The 23,303-nt window shown below is 46.4% G+C and overlaps 1 protein-coding gene across 8 annotated transcripts in view; it reads right to left on the bottom strand.

The window, feature by feature from the left end:
- Nucleotides 1-5,164: 5,164 nt before the first annotated feature.
- Nucleotides 5,165-23,303, bottom strand: part of Herc4 (HECT and RLD domain containing E3 ubiquitin ligase 4) — a 283,732-nt gene continuing 265,593 nt past the window's right edge. For all 8 annotated transcript variants that reach the window (XM_075697778.1, XM_075697806.1, XM_075697804.1 and 5 more), the window contains one exon: nt 5,165-6,335. In XM_075697778.1, the coding sequence (XP_075553893.1) occupies nt 6,180-6,335 (156 nt within the window). In that variant the 3' untranslated portion in view covers nt 5,165-6,179. The remainder of the gene's footprint in view (nt 6,336-23,303) is intronic.

The following is a 23,303-nucleotide window of genomic DNA, read 5'->3' on the forward strand; positions in this document are numbered from 1 at the left end:
ATGACCAGTGCATTTGTGGTGCGGCCTGCTAATGCATCCGACTGATGTCCTTAAGGAACCCTTGTGACGTGGGTTCAATTCCTCACAGCATCGGAGAAACTTAGAGTATCTCTTTCGTCATTGTAGAGTGGCACATTCCCAGTGTCACATTACCTAGTTACCAAAATTGGCCTTAAAAAGTTATTTAAGAGTGGAACGCACTTACTGACACATACCCAGTAACCAAAGTTGGCATCAAAGAGGTTTACTGAAGACCAGCAAAGAACGAGTCACACATATCCAAGTCGGCATCAAAGAGTTTCTTCAAACAGCAGTGGCTACCCAGTCCCGTAACTAGTGATTCATGTCGGCGTGAAAGAGGTTCGTTGAAGAGCGGCACATATGTACACATTGACACATACTCAGTGACCCAAGTTGGTCCGATGGTTGGTTTCAAACTCTGTTCCCTCAGCACGGCAGCCCGATGTGCTTACCCATTCGACCATGGACTACCCAGGGATACGGGTAGTGGGAATATGGTGACAGAAACATACATTGATAGCCTCCAGAAAGTGCATGAAGTACCCTAAAAATGCGAATGAATTAAAAAGTATTATATTTAAACATTATTATAACCAATTACTCAATTTGGGGTGCTCATATCTGAAATCTGTTGCTCCGCTTTTATTTAAAAAATTTTTTTGTTGAAGAGGAAGCAAAATCAGGCTACCATTGGAATTAATGACAAGGATTATGGGGGTCCTTATGCTGCACAAGAACAAAGCGCTCACATAAATACAATAAATGCACAAAGTTTGTTAAGAGTATAAACTGCACCAACGTACACACAAGTTCAAGAGAGACTACGCTTACACAACCTTATGAAGCTAACAGACAATGAAGCCAACTATAAAGCATAGGATAATTATGTGTAGTTTCAATTTAAATCTACAAATGACAAGGTGAAGGAAAGTGGACGAAAAACGAAACAACTTGCAGCCAGTGAGAGCCAGGCCCATACCTCCCGTGTCGTTTTACAATGCCGGCTCACCACAGTTCCGCTTAGAATGCCTCCCACATTGCGTGGGATCTGCGGTCAGAGGCCTCCGTGAAGTAAACATGCGGAGAAGTGCAGGTGCACAGCTGCTGTCATGCCATCCTCGTCACACTGTTGTAATGCTGCCATCATCACGCTGCCGTGATCCTGTTGTCATGCAGACTTGGTCAAGCCACTGTTATCGTCACGCTGCTACCATAGTGAAGCTTTCATCACGTCTACCAAAACATGTCGACGTCAGCAGTATGCTTCGGAAATAGTGCTCGGGCTGCATTGTTGGGCCATTGCTTTGGGAGACAGCTGACTTTCGCTACATTTCGCGAGACTAGGCACTGGGCGCGTACAAGTATGCGGCCGATAGCGCTCTTGCCGTGCGAAGGTAGCAAGCTTGGCACAGCGCTTGAAATGCTGTCAGCCGTAAACGCAGACGCGTCCGATGCTAGGTATCGCTAAATCTCGCAAAAGTGAAACCACAGAGAAATAAATTCCGTTCTCTATTGTAAAACTGTCTAAGAAAGCGATCGCCCGAGAATACCGTCCCTAGTGCTTCCATTCAATTTCCATGGACTGCATAAGGTATTCGCTTTCTCAGACATACACCTTTGCTGGTTGCTGCAACAATCTGCTGCGGGTTACCGGAAACACTGGGCTTCTTCGATTTTCCACTTCTGGCTACCCGCGGGCTGCCAGAGCCAGCCAGAGCGTATTCGTTTTTCTCGGGTTGCTCCGCCCACCGCGCTACGCACTTCCGCCGGGCGTTCGTTTTGCTCGCGCTGGACGGTTCTGGCTACCCGCGGGCTGCCAGAACCTGCCAGGACGATTTTGGTCTGGCTGCTTTCTGGAAGTTCTCTGGCTAGCAGACGACTAAAAGAGGCGATGGGTGCTCGCCACCATCTTTACGGGGACTTTGCAGATTGCAACGCGGGTGCTTGAGGACTTAAATTTACCTCGCTCAGCCAACTGTCTGCGGTCATCTTCAGATTTCCTTACTTCTAGCGTTATCTTTTTAGGTGCTAACGCACCGTTCCGCATCGCGAAGCGGTGTGATACGAGTTGTGGTGAACCGTTTGAAGCTTTTGTGTGCGTGTCCCCAGCTGATTGCTTCTTCGCGGCGGTGAACAGCGCGCCGCGCTCTCATGTGTGCATGTTATCTTCATCGTGTTCCACGCAAGTTGTTGACGCTCATTCACACATTGCGGTACATTTTGGGTTCGTCTTTCTCTGGTGGCATTCCTTTTCACATATCTCGCGTATGTATATCTGTATACATACGTATGTATATCTGTATACATATATCTGTATATCTGCTATATGTATATGTATGTATATCGCGTATGTCCCCAGCTCCTTAAATGAGAAGCACCATCAGCCACAACAAACTTTATGAAATCGAAGCCCAAGCAGGTCAGCGCGAAATTTTATGTGTATGAGCTAGACGTACCCGATAACCTGCTTTTTCATGTCTTAATTGTGATGACACAACGCCAACTCATCAATGGTCGACGTGATCGCTGCGAGCAGGGGTCCTCCAGCTATCGCTTTCGAGTATACAATCACGATTTCGCGTCTTGTCATCCGCCGCGTCGAAGGCCATCTGTTGCGCTGCGCAAGCGAGGTTGGCCGAGTACGCGTCCTGCGCCGAGTCGCGCGAAAGAGATCGTATCCCTGAATGCAACAATATATTTTCAAGCTGGCAACGCATAAATGGGCCAACTACGCCGAGCGCGCGCCGGCCTCGACGGGCGCTGCCATGCTGGTAGCATGTTTACATTTGGTCAGCTGCACCAGCGTTCGATTTTGCTAACTTCGGGCAGGTTCGGGTTGTCTTGGGATCCCAGCTCATGTGACTTCCTGTCAGAACCGGAACTAGCTGGCTGCCATCTGGCTGCCAGAACTCCAAAAATCGAAGAGGCCCACTGTATTATCACTGCGTGTGGCTATAACTCGTGAAGTGGATGAAGCAGAAGGCAGAAGCTGTGAGAATGTAACAATGAAAAGAAGCCTGTTGTAATCTCTTACCTACATAAGTTGCATGAGAGATTTTTTTTTGTCGCCATTTAAGATGTCCAGAGTATGTAGTCTTGTTCGCAATAAGCTAAATGTTGATGCTGGCGACAGCGGGCGTGACGCTAAGTGTGTGCAGTTTATTCCGTACAAAGTGGCTGTCCATCCCAGCGAGAATCGGGACCCTCCCTCCACATATAACGAGATCATAAAGCACTTTTATCTAGACCGCAGAATATACAGCACACCTCACAATAAGCTGACCAGGCCTCAAGCCCTGACGTTCAGAATGCTTCAAACAAATACGTACCCCACGCAGAACAGACTACACCACTACATGCCTGACCTATACAAAACATCATATTGCGAAAATTGCCATAGCACACTAGACGTACATCACTTGCTCTGGCCGTGTGGTCGGACCCACGCAAACAAGGATCAAGACTCCGCCAGGCTACAAGACACATTACGCAGCACGGACCTGGCGGAGCAGCTCTGGGCCGTCCAGCGAGCCCACGATGCGGCCAGGGAACTACAACTCCCGGTCCCAACGTGGGAGTAGCCCGCTCTATGGGACCTTGTGCCCCGTAGCTCGCAGGACCTTTCTATAAAGTTACTCCATCCATCCATCCATCCAAGTGGCTGTTGTCTACGGTCTCCTGTTATGTGCCAAAATGTCGGTCACAGTGGAAGAGGTATTAATGTGAGATTAAGAGAATATATTCCGTGTTTAGTTTACCTTATTCCCACTCAGCGGAGGATTGTAATCTGAAATTGAGATTAATGAACCGTTTCACGTTTTCACCTTCAGGAGGACAGTTAGCCAATTGCATGAACTGGTAAGGAAATAGAATACCTTTCGCATTTTTTTCTGCCCTCAATCTTGATGACTTGTAGTGATCTGAACGCATATGCTTTTCCTTGCAGTTGATATATTTTTTGGCTTGTTTTTTCTGACCAGTAGGTGGCGTCAATGATTGGCTATATACAGACCATTTTGCTGTTTACAAACAGGGTATCTAGCTGGCAAGCTTCCCGTTCTCACCACAGAAATAGAGCGGCCAAGAAATACAATGGAAAGCCGCAGTCGTGCGGCAACACACAGCCATGCAGATTTTCAAGTGTTCATCTGCAGATAACCCCGAATATACAAATTAAATGTGCCATATAATGCACAGAAAATTATATCTGTGCTTGAGGCACAATAAGCCCCCCCTCTTTCTATTATCAACAACACATAAAGGCGTGTTACTTACATTGAGATAATTTGAAAACATTTTTTTTTTCAGCCATAAGAGACTGATCATTACCCGGGTTCTGAACGTCCACAGGGGCCGCAAGCTCACTGCTGCCAAGGCGTGTGCAAAATGGTCCATATGTTTTTTTTTTTTTTTCCAGTTTTTAGTTGAGTCAGCACTTCAGCCTGTCGTTCCCTTTCCTTCGTTGATGTTTTTCCCACTATTTTATGTCACCACACCAACTTGTCGAGCTGTCCTTATTTCTGCATAGTGGACTTAGTCGCAGCTTACTTCGTGTTCCCATGGGAGTGCGTCTTCGGATCACTGGGACAGGTCGCAACTCTGTCAACACCTCACACAGCTGTGCGGCAAGCATGGACCAGGTGATACGGGCGGTGGCGACTGCTCGCACCACGAGCGGCCGAGATTTTATTTACGGCCTTGTCGTTGTGAGTGTGCACGCCAGGGACTACTACTCTACCGAGCCAACATCTAGTCTAGGTGACGTTGACCGAACTTGGTGGCCCGGCAATTCAGGTGGTGTTGACATCAAGGGCAATGGAGACATTTCTGTGCAGTGCCTGGACCATGGGAACCTACCCTCTTCTGGGTAAGCTGTGTACTAAAGATACAGAAGCCCCAGCGACAGGAAGGCTTCTGAGCAGACCTAAGGGCGAAAGATAGAATTCGGAACACACGGAGAGCGCACCTTGCAATAAGCTAGTAGCAATTATCTTCAGCCTGCTGTTAAAAGCTCTTAAAAACAAGAGCCAATTTTCTTAGCAGCAGTCTGCAATGGAGAAAGCGGCTCCGAAGCTCACTCTAGCTCATGCATCTGTGACAGACAACTTTCTACGTACAAGGAAACCAACATCTGCCCACAAAATTAGAGAAAAAGACTTTATTTTCTGAACCTTGCATCAAACACAACACAATTATACAAAATGTGCCGCTTCTGCAACACACATGCAAACAGTCACTCTCTAACGAAGTAAAAAAAACTAAAGGCCATCCTTACTTCCAGACTTTGATCAAATGCAAAAACCTTATACAAAACACGTGGCTCATAAAGAACACATGGAGCATCACAAAATCAACACAGTTATTCATGCATACCCAAATAAATTAACATGGGTGCTGCATGCCAGTAAGAACAGCGTAGCAAATGAAAGTAATTGAAAGTAAACGACCAGTTTGCAAGCCAATCACAGCAGAGTGGATTATAAGCCCATAAGGCCAAGTGTATAAAATAAGGTTCTTTGGGCTTTTTTTTTTTTTTCGGTGCGTTTCAACATTGGCATCTGTAAACTTTTCCACTGTGCAACAAAAGAGCTCGATCGAGGCTTCAATGCCTATGGGCAGCTCAATGCAGAAGTACATACAAATGTGCTGATATCAATATTAAACTGATCAACACATTTCAATATCGCTGCTTGACAGTGAACAAAATTTGTTCAGAATGTTTAAAGTAGTTGTATTAAAATATATCACTAAATTTGGCATTTAACAAGCAATGTGCCACTGTCATTTATATATTAAGCAATGGTAAGTGTACTTTATAATGATAGCAACAAGGGCTAAATTTTAAAATCAAGTAAGCTTAGCTGTACTGCATTCCACAGCAAGTCTTCTTGACTGAAATGCAGTGTAACTTCTAGTACTTTCTGTAAGCGAGTACTTACGACTCCCTGTGGATCTGTGGCCTATAACTTCTCTGTGTGCGGAAGCTAAACATATCCAGTGCTCCTACAGCTGCCGTAAGTAAGTTCACTTGTGATGCTCAGATATCTGCTTTATTCACCCATTCCACACGGATGCAAGCGAAAAAAAAAATGCTCACACACATCTCAGGTGTTCCATTTGTGTACTGCCCACTCAGACATCAGATATAGACAAGAAGGCTATACAAGACCGAAGCCCTGGGCATTCTGGATGGCTAGTCGCAGCTTTTCCCGCATTACCGCTTCGCTTGAATACATTGGAAGATCAAGTAAGTTGAAGCATGTGTGGGCCACAGGTAGGTGACTGTCATCCACCTTCATTGGTTGCAAGACAACCTGCAACAACAATGCAGAGTGTTTTCTCAACAATTGCTCCCTCCACGCAAAAACTGACAGCGTGATGTAGCATCTTTCTGTAAGCTTACTTTTTTGTGATACACTGCATTTTGTGCAAAAGAAGACTCTCCAACTTTTGGGATACACAGGAGTCGACTAAAATGCCCGAGTAGCCCAGCAGCCAGAAAAATCTTTCAAAATAAAAAAAAAAAGGCAATGTATAAAAACACTCGTTTAGACATTTTTCTTCAGTGGAGTAGTAAATTTCATAATGGACAAAACCACGGTGGTGTTTCGCGTTCACCTGTTGAGCAGCCCGAATAGAGACCCTGCATGACTCTAAGCCTGATATGCATCACGCGTCATCACAATTAAAGAAAGGGAAAAAAAAGAAAAAAAAACAATTAAATTTTGGTGTTTTACGTTCCAAGACCCCGATCTGATTATGAGGCGCACCATAGTGGAGATCTCAGGATTCATTTTGACCACTCGGGAACATGCGCCGATGTCTAAGGCGTCGGCTGCCGCAGCCAGGATCAAACCCATGTTCCATGAATTTAGCCCGGAGGCTTCAGCCCACATGAAAGTTATACGTCCAGCAAGCACACAAATGATTAGCTGCCGCGGCTAGGTGCCTGCGGACTCAAACGTCGCTTCTATATACCACCAGTCAAGCATGTGTGCCTGATTGCAGGTCCGACTGCCAATCATGACTAGTAGTATCAACATATTGACGGCAAGGTTATTCTGATGCTTTGCTGCCTGCAAACGTTCCTAACAACCACACTGACTAGGTCGCTACGACTAATTAGCACTGTTTCGTTGGCGACCACAAGTTACAGAGTCGACGAATATTTTTACCAGCTTGGAATGCTAACAAATTGCCTAGCCAACAAAGTTGAGTTTACAGGTGACAATCTAAACGGGAGCAGATTTCTTTATAGTCACCACGCTTGCGATGCATCAAGCGCATATCATGCCAGAAAAATCTAGCAAGACACGGCCCGGCATTCGAAATTTAGACTGCTGTTATACAATAGTTCTTTGGAGAAGGCAGCGGCGTGGAAGGTCGAAGAATCAGGCATTCGAAAAGTCTGTCGGCAACCATAAACAGACTGCCATATGCAAGCTTGGTTTGCCTTTACAATGGGAGCACGCCTTGTGTATAATGAGGATCACATTTAGTCCAATTAACTCTACATACTACGACCTTTCAGAGCTCTACGACAATGTTTCAGAGCTTCACACCCAGATTTTTGCAAAAGTGTGAGGATCTTCTCATTGTAGAGGCATAACCACTGAATTTTCTAATACAACAGAGAACTATTTTCAGAAACTTACTGCCCTGTTCTTTACTTAGCATAGCCTCATGATCAACATTCGACACTGCAACAATGTAAGCAATGCTGCTCCCATCGTAAGAAGCTCCAAGTGAAAGACCAACCTAAGCAATACAAAGATACACACCTTGAGCTATATTGAGTGTGAACAAAGGAGGACTGTTTGTTTATTCCCACATCAAAAAGAAGAAAAAAAGGTATGATGGCAGGAGTAGAGAAAGGGGTGTTGCCGCAAGCATCGCATTTGTCTCACTGCTCTGCTGGCACCTACACTTTTCCAGAGCCAAAGATGAGAACAGAGAATGGAGTGGAACGCATATTAGAATATGAAAGATGTCATGAAAGTATATTGGGCAAGGAGAGAGAGAGGAAAAAAATTCACCTACGATTATGATACTCTCAATGAAGTGGAACACATATTAGAATATGAAAGATGTCACGAAAGTAGATAAGACAAGGAGAGACTAAAAAAATTCACCAATGATTACAATAGCTCCTAATGTGAAATTTGAGCGCAGCTCTATACGTGCTTTCATTTCGTGCTATATAGGCTGGTGCGGACAATCTGTCTTGTACAAGATGTAAACGGAGTGAAGTGTGGTGCAAGTGCTTCATCAATCAGGAGATCATGAAAGGAAGCGTGTGGGTGACGTGGCGGCACAATCCACAGCAGCCACCGCAGACAACCTCCGCTCATGCAGCGCATTGTTTCCATACAGACGGCGCAGGCTACTCTGGCGCCATCTCGCAGCCATCGTCGACGCAAAGCCCCTCTAGCGCGGCACTAAGCTTTTCTTCTTAGCTTTTGCTATACCCACCTCCTCCGCTTTTCTCCTCGCACTCTTTTTGTTCTCGCCACTTTTTTCATCCCCCGCTGCGCTTCGAAGTAGGTTGCCGACGCTGATGCTCACCGCAGGTACAGGCGCCTAAGAGCTGTGTTCTAAAAAGTTCGTCGCCAGCCTGACAGTCCTCCTGATGTACAGGCAAACTCTGCATGTGGTCGTGCATCGCAGAATGTGAGGCACTGAGAAATCCTAGTGCTGTCAATGAAAGCTATGTCTGCAGGGAAGAGAAACGCAGTCGCTGTGTATGCTACAATTCCCAGAGTGCTGAAAGTGGCAAGGACCTCTGCACGCCACGCCACAGTGTGTGTGAACGTAAGAAAGAGCTGATGGAATGCTTCCTCACCACAGTCAGGCACACACTTGAAGATGCAGAACCATGTTAGCGGCAATGAGCCAATGCCTGTGCGCAACCTGTGCGGAGATGCAGCAGAGTGGTGCACTGTAATCGTGTGAGCCCATGTCTGCTGACAGAGGGCGGTGGTTTCCCAGCAGGAAAGTGGGCGTTGTTGCGATTGGCTGTTTACCCAGCAAAACCAGTCGCGCACAGAGGATGTGACAATGGTGAACCTGCCGACGACCTCGTCAGAGCCATCTCCAACTGCGATGATTCAGGGCAAACAGTTGGGCTCCGCCAGAAGTGGCTCGGACAGTTTGCAAGGGAACATTCCACATCACCTGACATCAGCCCAAATTGCCACGTCTGTGGCAGAGACGTGGTCAGTGTGCCTCCCTCCTTCCTTCTCATGCACAGTGATATGCGTGCATTTTGGGCCAAGCTCTCCTCGGAGGAAAAGGGATACCACACTCCGGATTGGTGGGGGATGGTGTCATCCATCCCCTGACACCAAATTGGGGGAAGGCGACGGGACCAAGACAACAGAGGGGTTAAAAGAGAAAGCGGACGGTTGGTAGAGAGATCGGCAGCTGGAACTTAAACGTGATCTTGCCTTCAGTATTCATCATCATTCTTGTACAAAATATAAATCTAAACGTGTTTAAAATGCTCTAGATGTCAGACCCAGCCCCACATTTCCTCACTCCTCTACGGTGAATGTTCGAACATCTCACATCTTCGGATCCCCGGTCGCTGGTACGATGCAATGAATAGCAGCGTGTCGGCCAGCTGCAATTAATGCAATAAATAGCGTCGGCCAGCTGATCAGCCTCTTCCTCGTTGGCCACCACGCAGCAGTTCCCAGTCAGCCAATGAAAATGAAGACTGACTTCTTTCACTACGAGATCCACTATCTTGTATACTTCACAAAGACGAGAGGGTAGGCAACCCCTATTCCGCCTGGCGAGTGTGGCCAACACCACCTAGGTGGTGTTGGCCACACTTTTGCAATCTAGGCGGTGCTGGCATGGCGTGCGAGCCCGCTAACAGCACGCATTTCGATGGCAATTAAAGCGTCGCTGCAGGCCCAGCCTGAGCTCTGGGAGCCAATAGCATCTGGTGCAATGCGGCGCTGAGACTGTGGCTGCGCTCGCAGTCGAGCTTCATCCTCTGGAAATGGAGCCGTCCATGTACACGTGAAGGTGCTCTTTGAGCTCCTCACGTGCAATGGTGTGTGTGCGTCTTTATGTACACTGAGCTGCTTAGTGCTTCTCACAGATGCCCACAATTTCTGCACAAACATCAGGTGGCTGTGCCTCAGCTGTGGGCAGAAATGCTATTGCGTAGCGCATTATAAGAGGCCAGTGCAAGTGCCATCATGAGCTTGCCCCATTCATGCAACAGGGCATGTTTACACTCTCAACGAAAGCGAGCGAAGCAGCTCTTCAGCTTGCAGTTTCACATGCGTTGGTTACATTGCCGTGAAAGATAGAATTTCTGGTGAGAAAGACATACCGATGATTTGCTCAGTCTTAAACAAGGAAACTGGAATACCAAAGATTATACTGCGAAATAAACGACGGAGAGACTCCACTTACTATACTACTAGCCTGTGACACACGCTGGTTGTCAATACACACGGCAGTAAATAAGATACTTGCCCAATGGACTGAACTGAAGGAAGTTTTTGAAAAAGCACAGAGAGATAAAAATTGCTACATGGCAATGATGCTTTATGAAATGCACAGTGACCACAAAAACAATTGCAACATACTGTTGCTGGACTGGGTTTTAATGGAAGTTCAGAATGTCAACAAATCCTATAAAGCGGAAAAACAAAATCCAATGATATCATTCAAAGATCTGATGATCCTTGTGAAGTTGACAGCTGCAAAAGTACCTTTGCCAACTTCCCGATACGACATGTTAACGGTCAATATCAATGAGCATCTCGACCCAAATCCTTACTTTGGTCACCAGTTTGAAACAGCACTCCGAGACGCACACTTGCCACACGACGATTAAAAGGAGCTGCAGTTTCGCTCCTGACATTTCATTGTGGAACTCTTCAGCCAGCTGAGTCAGTGGCTTCCAGAAAATATTCAGTGCTATAAAAAGGCTTCTCTCCTCTCAGTAGGGCACGCATTGAAAGCAATACATGAGCCAGCTATGGAATTGGCGTTGCAGTTTCTCTCCGTGGAAGCAATGTCTGCTTGTAAAATGCAGTGGAGGAATTTGCGGCACGTAAAATGGTGCTCTACAAATACAACCAATGATTTCTGGGCAGAAGTTGGTTCCTATAGGGACGCACAGGGTGAAAACCCGTTTGCTGAGCTGGCCACGCTCGCCATGACACTGCTGTTATTGCCTTTCTCAAATGCTGGAGTAGAAAGATGCTTTAGCGACATGAGCATTGTGAAGAGCAAGCGTCATAATAGTTTGGACACCAGCACACTGAATGCACTACTATGTGTGCGGGACGGGCTCCAGATGCATAAAAAAAAAAAAACATGAATATAGCTTGCCAAGTGACAAAGTAGCAAAAATCGGCACGATGACATCGTGCACAACAGCAGAGGATGATGCGCTGCAAGGTGCAGATATTATCCAAGAATCGTGTGCACCACAGGACTGGTTGCCTTTATGTACTGCCATAGCTTCTGTATACTTTTATTGCCTGTGAGAGTGTATAATTAGGAATTTCAAAGACGAGCTCTTCCTATGTTTAAAATTATAATAGTGCATATTCCAAGTTTCCTGTTTATTGCGCTGTACACATTGTACTCATCCAGCATAATTGTTTTGCTCTTCTAAACTTAGCAAACATATTTTTATTACTCAGCCTTGCCATATGTTATCGGTTACTGTTATGAACCAGAAGAAAGGGGGGTAAACCCCCTTTCTCCTCATTCATTACATAACGAGGGTCTCAAATCTGGCAACATTGATGCATTCAGGTAGCACGCGTGAATTTATAGAGCAGTTGCCTTCGCCAAAAGAAAGATCACGTACTTGTGACGGCCGCAGCAGAAACGATCTACCACATCCACCGCCAAGGTGTGTGAGTAATGGCCCTGGCTAACACTCCCAAGGTTAGTTCTAGTAGTAAACCACAAATAACCAAGAAAGTGGATGGGAAAATGGCGCCGGTGTAGCTCAATTGGTTAGAGCATCACACAAGTAATGCGAAGATGTGGGATTGTTCCCCACCTGTAGCAAGTTGTTTTTTCATCCACTTTCAATGTCATTGATTTATCACTTCTTTAATTCAATTGCCATATTTACTTGCATAATGAACGCACTCGCGTAATGAATGCAGCCCCCACTTTTTCAGTCAAGAAGTAATTTTTTTCTTTTTCTAGCATAATGATCGCACCCTGAACTTGCTGCCATGAAGTAGGAGACACACAGTATGATTCGGCGTCTGATATGGCGTCCGGCGGGTGCGACTGTGTCTCTTACTCTTATTGCGATAGCAATTATATAGACGCTCCAGGCGCATTTTTGCCGTCGTCGTCATTGCTACTGCACACCGCATGGGCAAAAGCGCACAAGGGAAGCCGACGAATGCGGCTCAATCTTGCACACCCTCTTACGTCCTGCAAAAGGCCCTCCTCCCCTCCCCCACCGGAAGGGGGGAGGGAGGCGGCGTTGTACTCTGGCAGCAACTGCACAACCGCGCCCGAGCAGCGCTGACAATCGCGGCTCAATATCCCGCGTACAAGGGAAAAAAGTAGGAAGGAAACATGCTGCCTTCTTTCGTGCACTTGGCGCCAGGAGAAGGGGAGCGAGGTGGGGGGTTACTTTGGCAGTAAGTGTGCATTGTGCAGCTGCGGCATGCCCTATCTTCAAAGTGAGCTGCGTCGGGGGCTGAGTCAATGGCGGCTCACACCTTTGTGCGTGCTGCGTTCTTGTCACTCAGTTTGCGTTGAAGCAAATGTCTGCAAGTTTATATGGCCGATAAAACTACTAACCTTACTTCATGTAGCTATCGCAATTGACGATTTGCATTTCAGGTGAAACTGACTTCTCATTAGAGGTGGCCACAGGAAAGAAAATTGATCAAAATCTTACCCTGCCTAATCAACGCACCCCCCAACTTTGCACATCATCATCATCATCATCAGCCTGGTTACGCCCACTGCAGGGCAAAGGCCTCTCCCATACTTCTCCAACTACCCCGGTCATGTGCTAATTGTGGCCATGTTGTCCCTGCAAACTTCTTAATCTCATCCGCCCACCTAACTTTCTGCCGCCCTCTGCTACGCTTCCCTTCCCTTGGAATCTATTCCGTAACTCTAATGACCATCGGTTATCTTCCCTCCTCATTATGTGTCCTGCCCATGCCCATTCTTTTTCTTGATTTCAACTAATATATCATTAACTCGCATTTGTTCCCTCACCCAATCTGCTCTTTTCTTATCCCTTAACGTTACACCTATCATTCTTCTTTCCATAGCTCGTTGCATCGTCCTCAATTTAAGTAGAACCCTTTTCGTAAGCCTCCAGGTTTCTGCCCCGTACGTGAGTACTGGTAAGACACAGCTGTTATAAGCTTTTCTCTTGAGGGATAATGGCAACCTGCTGTTCATGATCTGAGAATGCCTGCCAAACGCACCCCAGCCCATTCTTATTCTTCTGATTATTTTAGTCTCATGATCCGGATCCGCAGTCACTACCTGTCCTAAGTAGATGTATTCCCTTACCACTTCCAGTGCCTCACTACCTATCGTAAACTGCTGTTCTCTTCCGAGACTATTAAACATTACTTTAGTTTTCTGCAGATTAATTTTTAGACCAACCCTTCGGCTTTGCCTCTCCAGGTCATTGAGCATGTATTGCAGTTGGTCCCCTGAGTTACTAAGCAAGGCAATATCATCAGCGAATCGCAAGTTACTAAGGTATTCTCCATTAACTCTTATCCCCAATTCTTCCCAATCCAGGTCTCTGAATACCTCCTGTAAACACGCTGTGAATAGCATTGGAGAGATCGTATCTCCCTGCCCGACGCCTTTCTTTATTGGGATTTGGTTGCTTTCTTTATGGAGGACTACGGTGGCTGTGGAGCCGCTATAGATATCTTTCAGTATTTTTACATACGGCTCGTCTACACCCTGATTCCGCAATGCCTCCATGACTGCTGAGGTTTCGACTGAATCAAACGCTTTCTCGTAATCAATGAAAGCTATATATAAAGGTTGGTTATATTCCGCACATTTTTCTATCACCTGATTGATAGTGTGAATATGGTCTATTGTTGAGTAGCCTTTACGGAATCCTGCCTGGTCCTTTGGTTGACGGAAGTCTAAGGTGTTCCTGATTCTATTTGCAATTACCTAAGTAAATACTTTGTAGGCAACGGACAGTAAGCTGATCGGTCTATAATTTTTCAAGTTTCTGGCGTCGCCTTTCTTATGGATTAGGATTATGTTAGCGCTTTTCCAAGATTCCGGTACGCTCGAAGTCATGAGGCATTGCGTATACAGGGTGGCCAGTTTCTCTAGAACAATCTGCCCACCATCCCTCAGCAAATCTGCTGTTACCTGATCGTCCCCAGCTGCCTTCCCCCTTTGCACAGCTCCCAAGGCTTTCTGTACTTCTTCCGGCGTTACCTGTGGGATTTCGAATTCCTCTATACTATTCTCTCTTCCAATATCGTCATGGGTGCCACTGGTACTGTATAAATCTCTATAGAACTCCTAAGCCACTTGAACTATCTCATACATATTAGTAATGATATTGCCGGCTTTGTCTCTTAACGCATACAACTGATTCTTGCCAATTCCTAGTTTCTTCTTCACTGCTTTTAGGCTTCCTCCGTTCCTGAGAGCATGTTCAATTCTATCCATATTATACTTCCTTATGTCAGCTGTCTTACGTTTGTTGATTAACTTCGAAAGTTCTGCCAGTTCTATTCTAGCTGTAGGGTTAGAGGCTTTCATACATTGGCATTTCTTGATCAGATCTTTCGTCTCCTGCGATAGCTTACTGGTATCCTGTCTAACGGAGTTACCACCAACTTCTACTGCACACTCCTTAATGATGCCCACAAGATTGTCGTTCATTGCATCAACACTAAGGTCCTCTTCCTGAGTTAAAGCCGAATACCTGTTCTGTAGCTTGATCTGCAACTGCTCAATTTTCCCTCTTACCACTAACTCATTGATCGGCTTTTTATGTACCAGTTTCTTCTGTTCCCTCCTCAGGTCTAGGCTAATTCGAGTTCTTACCATCCTATGGTCACTGCAGCGCACCTTGCTGAGCACGTCCACATCTTGTATGATGCCAGGGTTAGTGCAGAGTATGAAGTCCATTTCATTTCTAGTCTCGCCGTTCGGGCTCCTCCACGTCCACTTTCGGCTATCCCGCTTGCGGAAGAAGGTATTCATTATCCGCATATTATTCTGTTCCGCAAACTCTACTAATAACTCTCCCCTGGTATTCCTATTGCCTATGCCATATTCCCCCACTGCCTTGTCTCCAGCCTGCTTCTTGCCTACCTTGGCATTGATGTCGCCCATCAGTATAGTGTATTTTGTTTTGACTTTCGCCATCACCGATTCCACGTCTTCATAGAAGCTTTCGACTTCCTGGTCATCATGACTGGATGTGGGGGCGTAGACCTGTACAACCTTCATTTTGTACCTCTTATTAAGTTTCACAACAAGACCTGCCACCCTCTCGTTAATGCTATAGAATTCCTGTATGTTACCAGCTATGTTCTTATTAATCAGGAATCCGACTCCTAGTTCTCGTCTCTCCACTAAGCCCCGGTAGCACAGGACGTGCCCGCTTTTTAGCACTGTATATGCTTCTTTTGGCCTCCTAACTTCGCTGACCCCTATTATGTCCCATTTACTGCCCTCTAATTCCTCCAATAGCACTGCTAGACTCGCCTCACTAGATAATGTTCTAGCGTTAAACGTTGCCAGGTTCATATGCCAATGGCGGCCTGTCCGGAGCCAGGTTTTCTTAGCACCCTCTGCTGCGTCGCAGGTCTGACCGCCGCCGTGGTCAGTTGCTTCGCAGCTGCTGGGGACTGAGGGCCGGGGTTTGATTGCGGCGTTCATATAAGAGGTTGTGGCCAAGTACTGCACCAGGGTGGCCAATCCTGCTCTGGTGAGGTAGTGCGTTACCGGTTCTGGTCACTGGGATCAGGCCACACTCCAGGCCTGTTTATGCAATCTTATCAACACGTGGATATATATATTTTTTTAATCCGGTGGAAAATTGCGCGGCACCGGGATTCGAACCACGAACCTCTTGCACGTGAGGCGGGTGTTCTACCTCTACGCCACCGCTGCATTGTCTTTGCACATGTCTTACGGGGAAAAAAGTGCATTCATTATGTAAGTAAATATGGCAGTAAGTACAAGTAATTTCCCTTACGCTGTCCTTGGTATCTTTGTTTGTTAACTTCTCATGATACAGTTACTGTTATGTAATATAGTCATTGTTTTGTTCGCCAATGTGGTTGACTGTATGATTAGAAGTACACTAAAATCTCTATTTTATGTTATGTGTATCAAATGCTATTCTAGATTGTTTCGTTTGTGGCAAATGTGCAATTTCATTGAGATATGTTAAACATCTATGGCATGTCGCAATTTATGTGCATGAAAAAGTTTTACACTCCGTACGAACTGCGCGGCCTTCGTCTATGTCACCATTTTGTTTGCCTGGTGCGGAAGATTGCACTCTGCATTGTTTTTCTATTCTATTGTATTTTGCTTATTAACACATGACACAGTGAAATATGTATTTTTAATGTTTTCTTCTAGCAAGTCTGTTGTTAGGTTTTGTTTAGATCAATGCTCTTAATACTCTTACTCAGGTCATCTCTTTCGCCAGGCGTTCTGGCTTTCACATGTCTTCATGTGGCTAGTTTCATAAAAAGTTTTTTGTTAATAAAATCAACATCCAAAAAGCTTTCATTTTGTGTTCATCAGTCTGAAGTTGATGTTAGTCTACTGATGTTAGTCTTTTGGTTAAGGTGTCTTTTAGCAGTGTAATTTTTGTATCTGATGGATCAACCAGACCACTCGCCATCCTCCATGCCACTGCATGGTAATTAAATGTGGTTTGAAAACATGGCAACAAAATACAACATAGAAATGCTTGGCATAGGACTACAGAATAGGCACTAAAAATCCTATCCTATAATATTTTGTTAAAGAATTACTCAGTGTCGACGAGGATTTTCTTTTCTGTTAATTTTTCACAGTTGTACATTTTGCTAAGAACTTCAGTTTTGATTTCATAGGTCTCAGGGTATGACCAAAAGCATATGTAGTTCATTTTTTACATATTGTTATGGGGGAGAAAATATATGCATTTACAGTATATACAGTTACGAGGTTGTAGCTCAGTAGTCATGGTAACACCATCTACCGATCGTTGAGACACTTCAACCTCCTCTGCACCTCACAACGTCCTTTTCTCCACAGCGGCACAAACTTGTATGCGACATTTGCCCTCGGCGGCAGAAGCATCATCTCGATGCTTCCTAGGGTGTCGAATCAGTGTGCGAGTTATACGGCTTTAGTTGCGAAACGTGCACGATATCAGTTCTTGGTGGGGTAGAAGACGTCGAAGTCACAGGTGATATCTCATATGTGAGGCTGGTGACTTGGCAAAGAACTTGGTATGGCCCGACGTATTGCGGCAGCAGTTTTTTGCAAAGGCCGACACGACGGGAGGGCAACCAAAGCAGGACAAGTGATCCAGGGCTGAAATGAAGGTCCAGACGATGACTGTTGTAATGGTGCTATGGCTAGTCTGAGATGCCAGAAGACGGTCACAGGCAATGTGACGTGCTGTGGCCGCACGAACAATTCAAGAGGCAGGATTGGGTCACGGCCATACAGTAGACAGAACGGAGAATAACCAGTAGTATTGTGACGCAACGAATTGTACGCAAACGTCACGAAAGGTAAGGTGCAGTCCCAATCCCGGTGATCATCGGACACGTACATGGAGAGCATGTCCGTGAGTGTACGGTTGAGACGCTCGGTAAGTCCATTTGTCTGTCGGCGGTAAGTCGTCGTGGACTTGTGGGACGTGGAGCAAGAGCGAAGAAGGTCGTCGACAACCTTAAAAAGAAAACAGCGGCCTCTATCTGTGAGTAGCTGACGTGGAGCACCATGATGTAGGATCACTTCATGAAGGAGAAAATCAGCCACATCAGTTGTGCAGCTCGTAGGGAGGGCCCGCGTTATGACATAACGCGTGGTATAGTCCATCGCAATGACCACCCACTTGTTGCCCGAGGATGAAGTTGGAAATGGGCCAAGGAGGTCCAGGCCGACGCAGTAAAATGGCTCACTGAGGATATCTATAGGCTGAAGGCGCCCAGCGGGAGACAATGGAGGCTTCTTGCGGCATTGGCAAAGCTTGCAGGCAGCGACGTAAATTCGAACAGAGCGATATAGCCCAGGACAGAAAAATCGCCTGCGCACACGGTCATACGTACGGGAGACACCCAAATGACCAGCGGTGGGCACATTGTGTAACTGCAAGAGAATTGTTGAGCGCAGGTGCTGGGGAACGACGAGAAGTAGTTCAGCACCATTTGGATTCATATTGCATTGGTATAAAGTCCCGTCCTAGAGAACAAACATACGGAGGGAAACGTCCTGTTGCTCCGAGGTAAGGCGTTTGATGATGGATCGCGAATATGGGTCACGATGCTGCTCGTCGGTGATGCGTGACAAGTCGGAGATTGACAAAATGCAGGTATCTGTATCGGTTTCGGTGCCACCTGGAGGGTTTATTTATTTTTTATTTGTGATACCCTCAAAGTACATAATTGTACATTGCAGAGGGGAGGGGCAAGAATACATTTCCAAGAGTAAAAAATACAGGATTAGTTCTAGGAATCCACAGTGCCGGGAACAAAAGTGATATGAAAAAACTAGTAATGTATTCCCAACAATCAAACAGAGACTTACATAATATGAAAATACAGAAGGAGTACACTTTAGTAAGCAGACAATGTTCACGAATAAGTACGTAATTATTCCATTAAAATTCTTAAAAAGAGTGGGGTCACTGATGCTTACTAATGATGTAGCTAGATTATTCCAGTCGACTGAAGTCTTAGGAAGGAATGATTGTGAGCACGCGATGGTGTTATGACAGGGTACATTAACTTTATGTACGTGATCATGATGAGCCGAATGAGACGCAGAGTGGATCCAAATAGGGCAAAGAGATGCATTGTGGTAGTAGATTTTATGAAAAAGGGAAATGGAGTGATTCCTTTCTGCAAGAAATAATAATGGGATTTGAAGGGTACTCTTCATTATTGTAACACCAGCAGTGCGGTGGTAGTTAGCTAAGATGAAACGAACAGAGCGATCTTGCACTGATTCGATTTCATTAATTAATGTGATCTGATGAGGATCCCAAATGGATGAGGTATATTCTAATTGGGTTGACAGGATAGCAGGAGAGGCAGTCGGCGTCCTTATGTAGCTGCCCAGATTTGTAGGACACGGGAAAGGTGTACTCTTGCAGGCGTAAAGCCCAGCGGCCAAGACAGCCTGTTGGGTCTCTGAGTGCTGATAGCCAATGTAAGGCATGATGATCTATCACGATGGTGAAATGCCGACCGAACAGGTAAGGGCAGAACTTAGCAATGGACGAAACAAGGGCCAAGCATTCACATTCTGTTATGGAGTAGTTGTGGTCTGGTGCTGAAAGAAGACAGCTAGCATATGTGATCACGCAATTGGTGTCCCACTGTCGTTAGGACAAGATAGCGCCAATTCCATGGCCGCTGGCATCAGTGCGAGCTTCTGTGTAGGCATGCGGATCAAAATGACCCAACATGGGTGGAGTGGTAAGGCAACTGATAAGCGTTGAAAATGCTGCAGCCTGGTCAGGTCCCCAACGAAAAGTGGTGTCCTTTTTGAGGAGGTCTGTGAGAGGACGAACGATTTCAGCAAAGTTCTGGATAAATCGCCGAAAATAGGAACACAGCCCTAGGAAACTTCGGACATCGGTAGAATAATGCAGAAGTGGAAACTCGTCAACGGCACGAACTTTATCAGGATCAGGCTGGACACTAGCAGCGTCAACCAAGTGGCCAAGTACTCGTGTTTGGCGGTGGCCAAAATGGCATTTTGCAGAAATGAGTTGTAAGCTAGCTCGTCGAAAAACAGCAAGGATAGCTGAGAGTCGATGGAGGTGGCTCTCAAACATCGGTCAAAAAACAATGACGTCATGAAGGTAAGAGAGGCATGTGGTCAATTTGAATCGGTGCAGAAGAGAGTCAATCATGCGCTCGAAGGTAGCAGAGGCATTGCACAGTCCGAAAGGCATCACTTTAAATTGGTAGCGACCATCTGGGGTGACGAAGGCGGTCTTTTCGCGATTTTGATCATCCACTGCAATTTGCCAGTAACCAGAGCATAAATCAATTGACGAAAAATAACTGGCCCCGTGTAAGCAGTCCAGTGCGTCATCAATGCGCGGAAGCGGGTACATGTCCTTTTGGTAATCTTATTGAGGTGACGGTAATCAATACAACATCTCCAGGTATTGTCCTTCTTTTTAACCAAAACGACAGGTGATGCCCACGGACTGCAGGAAGGCTCGATAATATCTTTGGAGAGCATTTTGTCCACCTCCGTTTGGATCACCTGGCATTCAGCTGCAGACACACGGTAGGGCCGCCGGTGTATAGGAGGAGCGTCACCAGTGTGGATTGGATGGGTGACAACACGGGTTCGACCTAGCGGGCGATTGCCAAAACCAAAGATGTCTTCATAGGACATCAGAATGCGGCGAAGGGCGTCGGCGTAAGCAGGTCGTAAATCAGTAGCTATCATTGGTGTAAACTTGTCGTTGCGTGAAGTAGGAAGGGCAGAAGCTGCAGCAGTGTCAAATCGTGGTTCGGGCGTAAAAGCAGCTACTCCACAGTCTTCCAAAGGGGACAACACAGCAAGAGATACACTCTCAGGAAGCACTTGCGGACACAAACCAAACTTTAGAAGAGGAAGCCATGCTTGATTGTTGACAAGAGTTACAATTGAGCTTGGTAGTGCTATTTGACAGGCCAGGAGGACGTTGCAAAGTGGGGACACCACGTAAGGACCATCTCGAAGTGGTGGAGAAGGCGACATGAGGACGTAAGTCGCAGCATCAGGTTGCAGTCGAACAAATTCAGTAGAACGAAGTCGGGACTTGTGGACGTTGGTCAGGTCGGCAAAGTAATGGGGCAGTTCAAGGTGAAGAGTGCCGGTTACACAGTCAATAAGTGCTGAATGGGCAGTCAGAAAGTCTATTCCAAGAATCACTTCGTGGGGACGCTCGGCCAGTACAGTGAACAAAACTAACACTGGACAGCCGGCAATGGTAACACGGGCGTCGCGCATTCCCATCACGGCTGTTGTACTACCATTAGCTACTCTGGCGGCAGGTGACTCGGCAGGTGTCAGGACTTTACAGAGACGGTGACGAAGATCTGATCACATACCCGAGACCTGAGCTCCAGTATCGATGAGGGCTAGAATGGGTACATCATCAACAAAAATTTTAACAAAGTTCGGTCAAGCAGCAGGGGTCAGCAGAGGTTTTGCAGTCCGAGTCGTCAATGCAGCCTCACCTCCGGGGGCTGCATTGCTTAGTTTCCCGAGAAGCGGCCCGTGTAGGACGGGGACGAGGGACGTCGAGGTGCAGGAGAACGGGACTGATGGCGTTGCGGCAAGGGCAAGTGGTTAGTGGTGTGTGTCCCCGAGATGGAAAGCCGGCATGATATGGTTGAGAGAGGGGCGATGGAAGCCGAGGGTCTTGGTCGAAGCGGCAAGCAGCATATGGTTGAGGCGAGGAGTACCAGCGGCTACTACAGCAGTGACTCGGGAGCAAGCAAAGCAAACAGGCCTGTCATCAGGTGTTCGCCACTCAGAGGAGTTCCGATATCAATTCGAGAACGACTGTCGAGGTGCAGCAGAGGCAATGACAGGAACAGTAGAGGTGTGACGTGGGCGGACGGCAGACTGGATGTCCATGTTTGCAATTTGGCAAACGAGAGCTTGTATGAGTCAGATGGTCATGTTGCCATGCATATGGGGGCAGTGAGAACTTGGAGCCATAGCCTCAAGTTCGCGACGGATGACCTGCGGCAAGCTTGGCATTGTAGGCGAATGTGACGCCGGAGGGTCGTTGCAGGAGGAAGTGGCAGCCGTATTCGGAAGTCGGTCGAAGCATTGTACGACGTGTTTGCTCTTCGCTTGCTCAAAATTCCGGCATTCTTTACTGATCGATGAACTCAACCGTTGAGCAGTTCCTGCAAAGCAGGAGGTTGAACGCATCGTCCGTGATGCCCTTCAAGATGTGTCCAACCTTATCGGCCTCCAGCATGTCCTAATCCACTTTACGGCAGAGAGCCAGAATGTCTTGAATATATGCGACATATGATTCGGTTGATGTCTGGGCACGAGACGCTATGCTTGGCCTCCATTTGACGTCCCACAGGTCTTCTGAAAAGATCATGTAGCTTTTCCTTGCAGGAGTCCCAGGTTCTAATGTTGGCTTCGTGCGTCTCGGACTATACCTTCACGGTTCCGCCCAAGTAAAAGATCACGTTGGCCAGCAAAAGTGTGGCACTTGGTGGCACTCAGTCTTCGACGTTGACCTTAGCAGAGCCGATGAACTTCCTGGATGACGTAGCACTACTTCCACTGGTGTCTGAGCGACGGAGGCAGCGTCAGTAGCCATAACAGTGGAACCGATGTGATGCCCGCTGCAAAGATCCAGGGCTGGCTTGTGGCAAGAGTACCCGCACCTCCACCAAAATGTTACGGGGCAGAAAATATATGTATTTACAATATATACAGTCACGAGGCTGTAGCTCAGTAGTCAAAGTAACACGATCTACCGACTTCAACCTCCTCTACACCTCACAACATCCTTTTCTTCACAGTGGCACAAACTCGTACGTGACAATATTTACAGAGCAGTCTTGCATTCGCAGCTCATCTTTTGCGAGCGCAGAAGCCATGACACTTTGCGAAAACCATACCTGCCCTAAATTATTGGAATCAAAATGGGAGCATATTTCTTATTTGTTCATACATGTTCTGCATAGTTGCCTGCAAGAAGACACGACTTGAGAGCTGTGTTTAATCTTTGAACATAATACAGCTGCCAATAAATGCTATGCACCCAGAATATGTTAAAACAGCACTTGAAATAAAATTAGCTACTTTTAGCACCTTGCCGAATTTTTTAGCTACTACTCGCTACTTTCATGTTGCCATCTAGCTACTTTTGCTCGCCAACATTTGGCAACACTGTTTAAGCAGCACCAATACTAGACCACTGGCATGATTGCGAGTAACGATCTGACAGCATTTCATCTTGGAAAGCAAACACCAACTGTTTCAAAGGAGGCTTGGCTGGCTCGCAAATAGTATGTTTAGTGTAGTATACACTGACGACATCA

Source organism: Dermacentor variabilis, chromosome 1, assembly GCF_050947875.1.
Source record: "Dermacentor variabilis isolate Ectoservices chromosome 1, ASM5094787v1, whole genome shotgun sequence".
Classification (NCBI taxonomy): Eukaryota; Metazoa; Arthropoda; class Arachnida; order Ixodida; family Ixodidae; genus Dermacentor; species Dermacentor variabilis.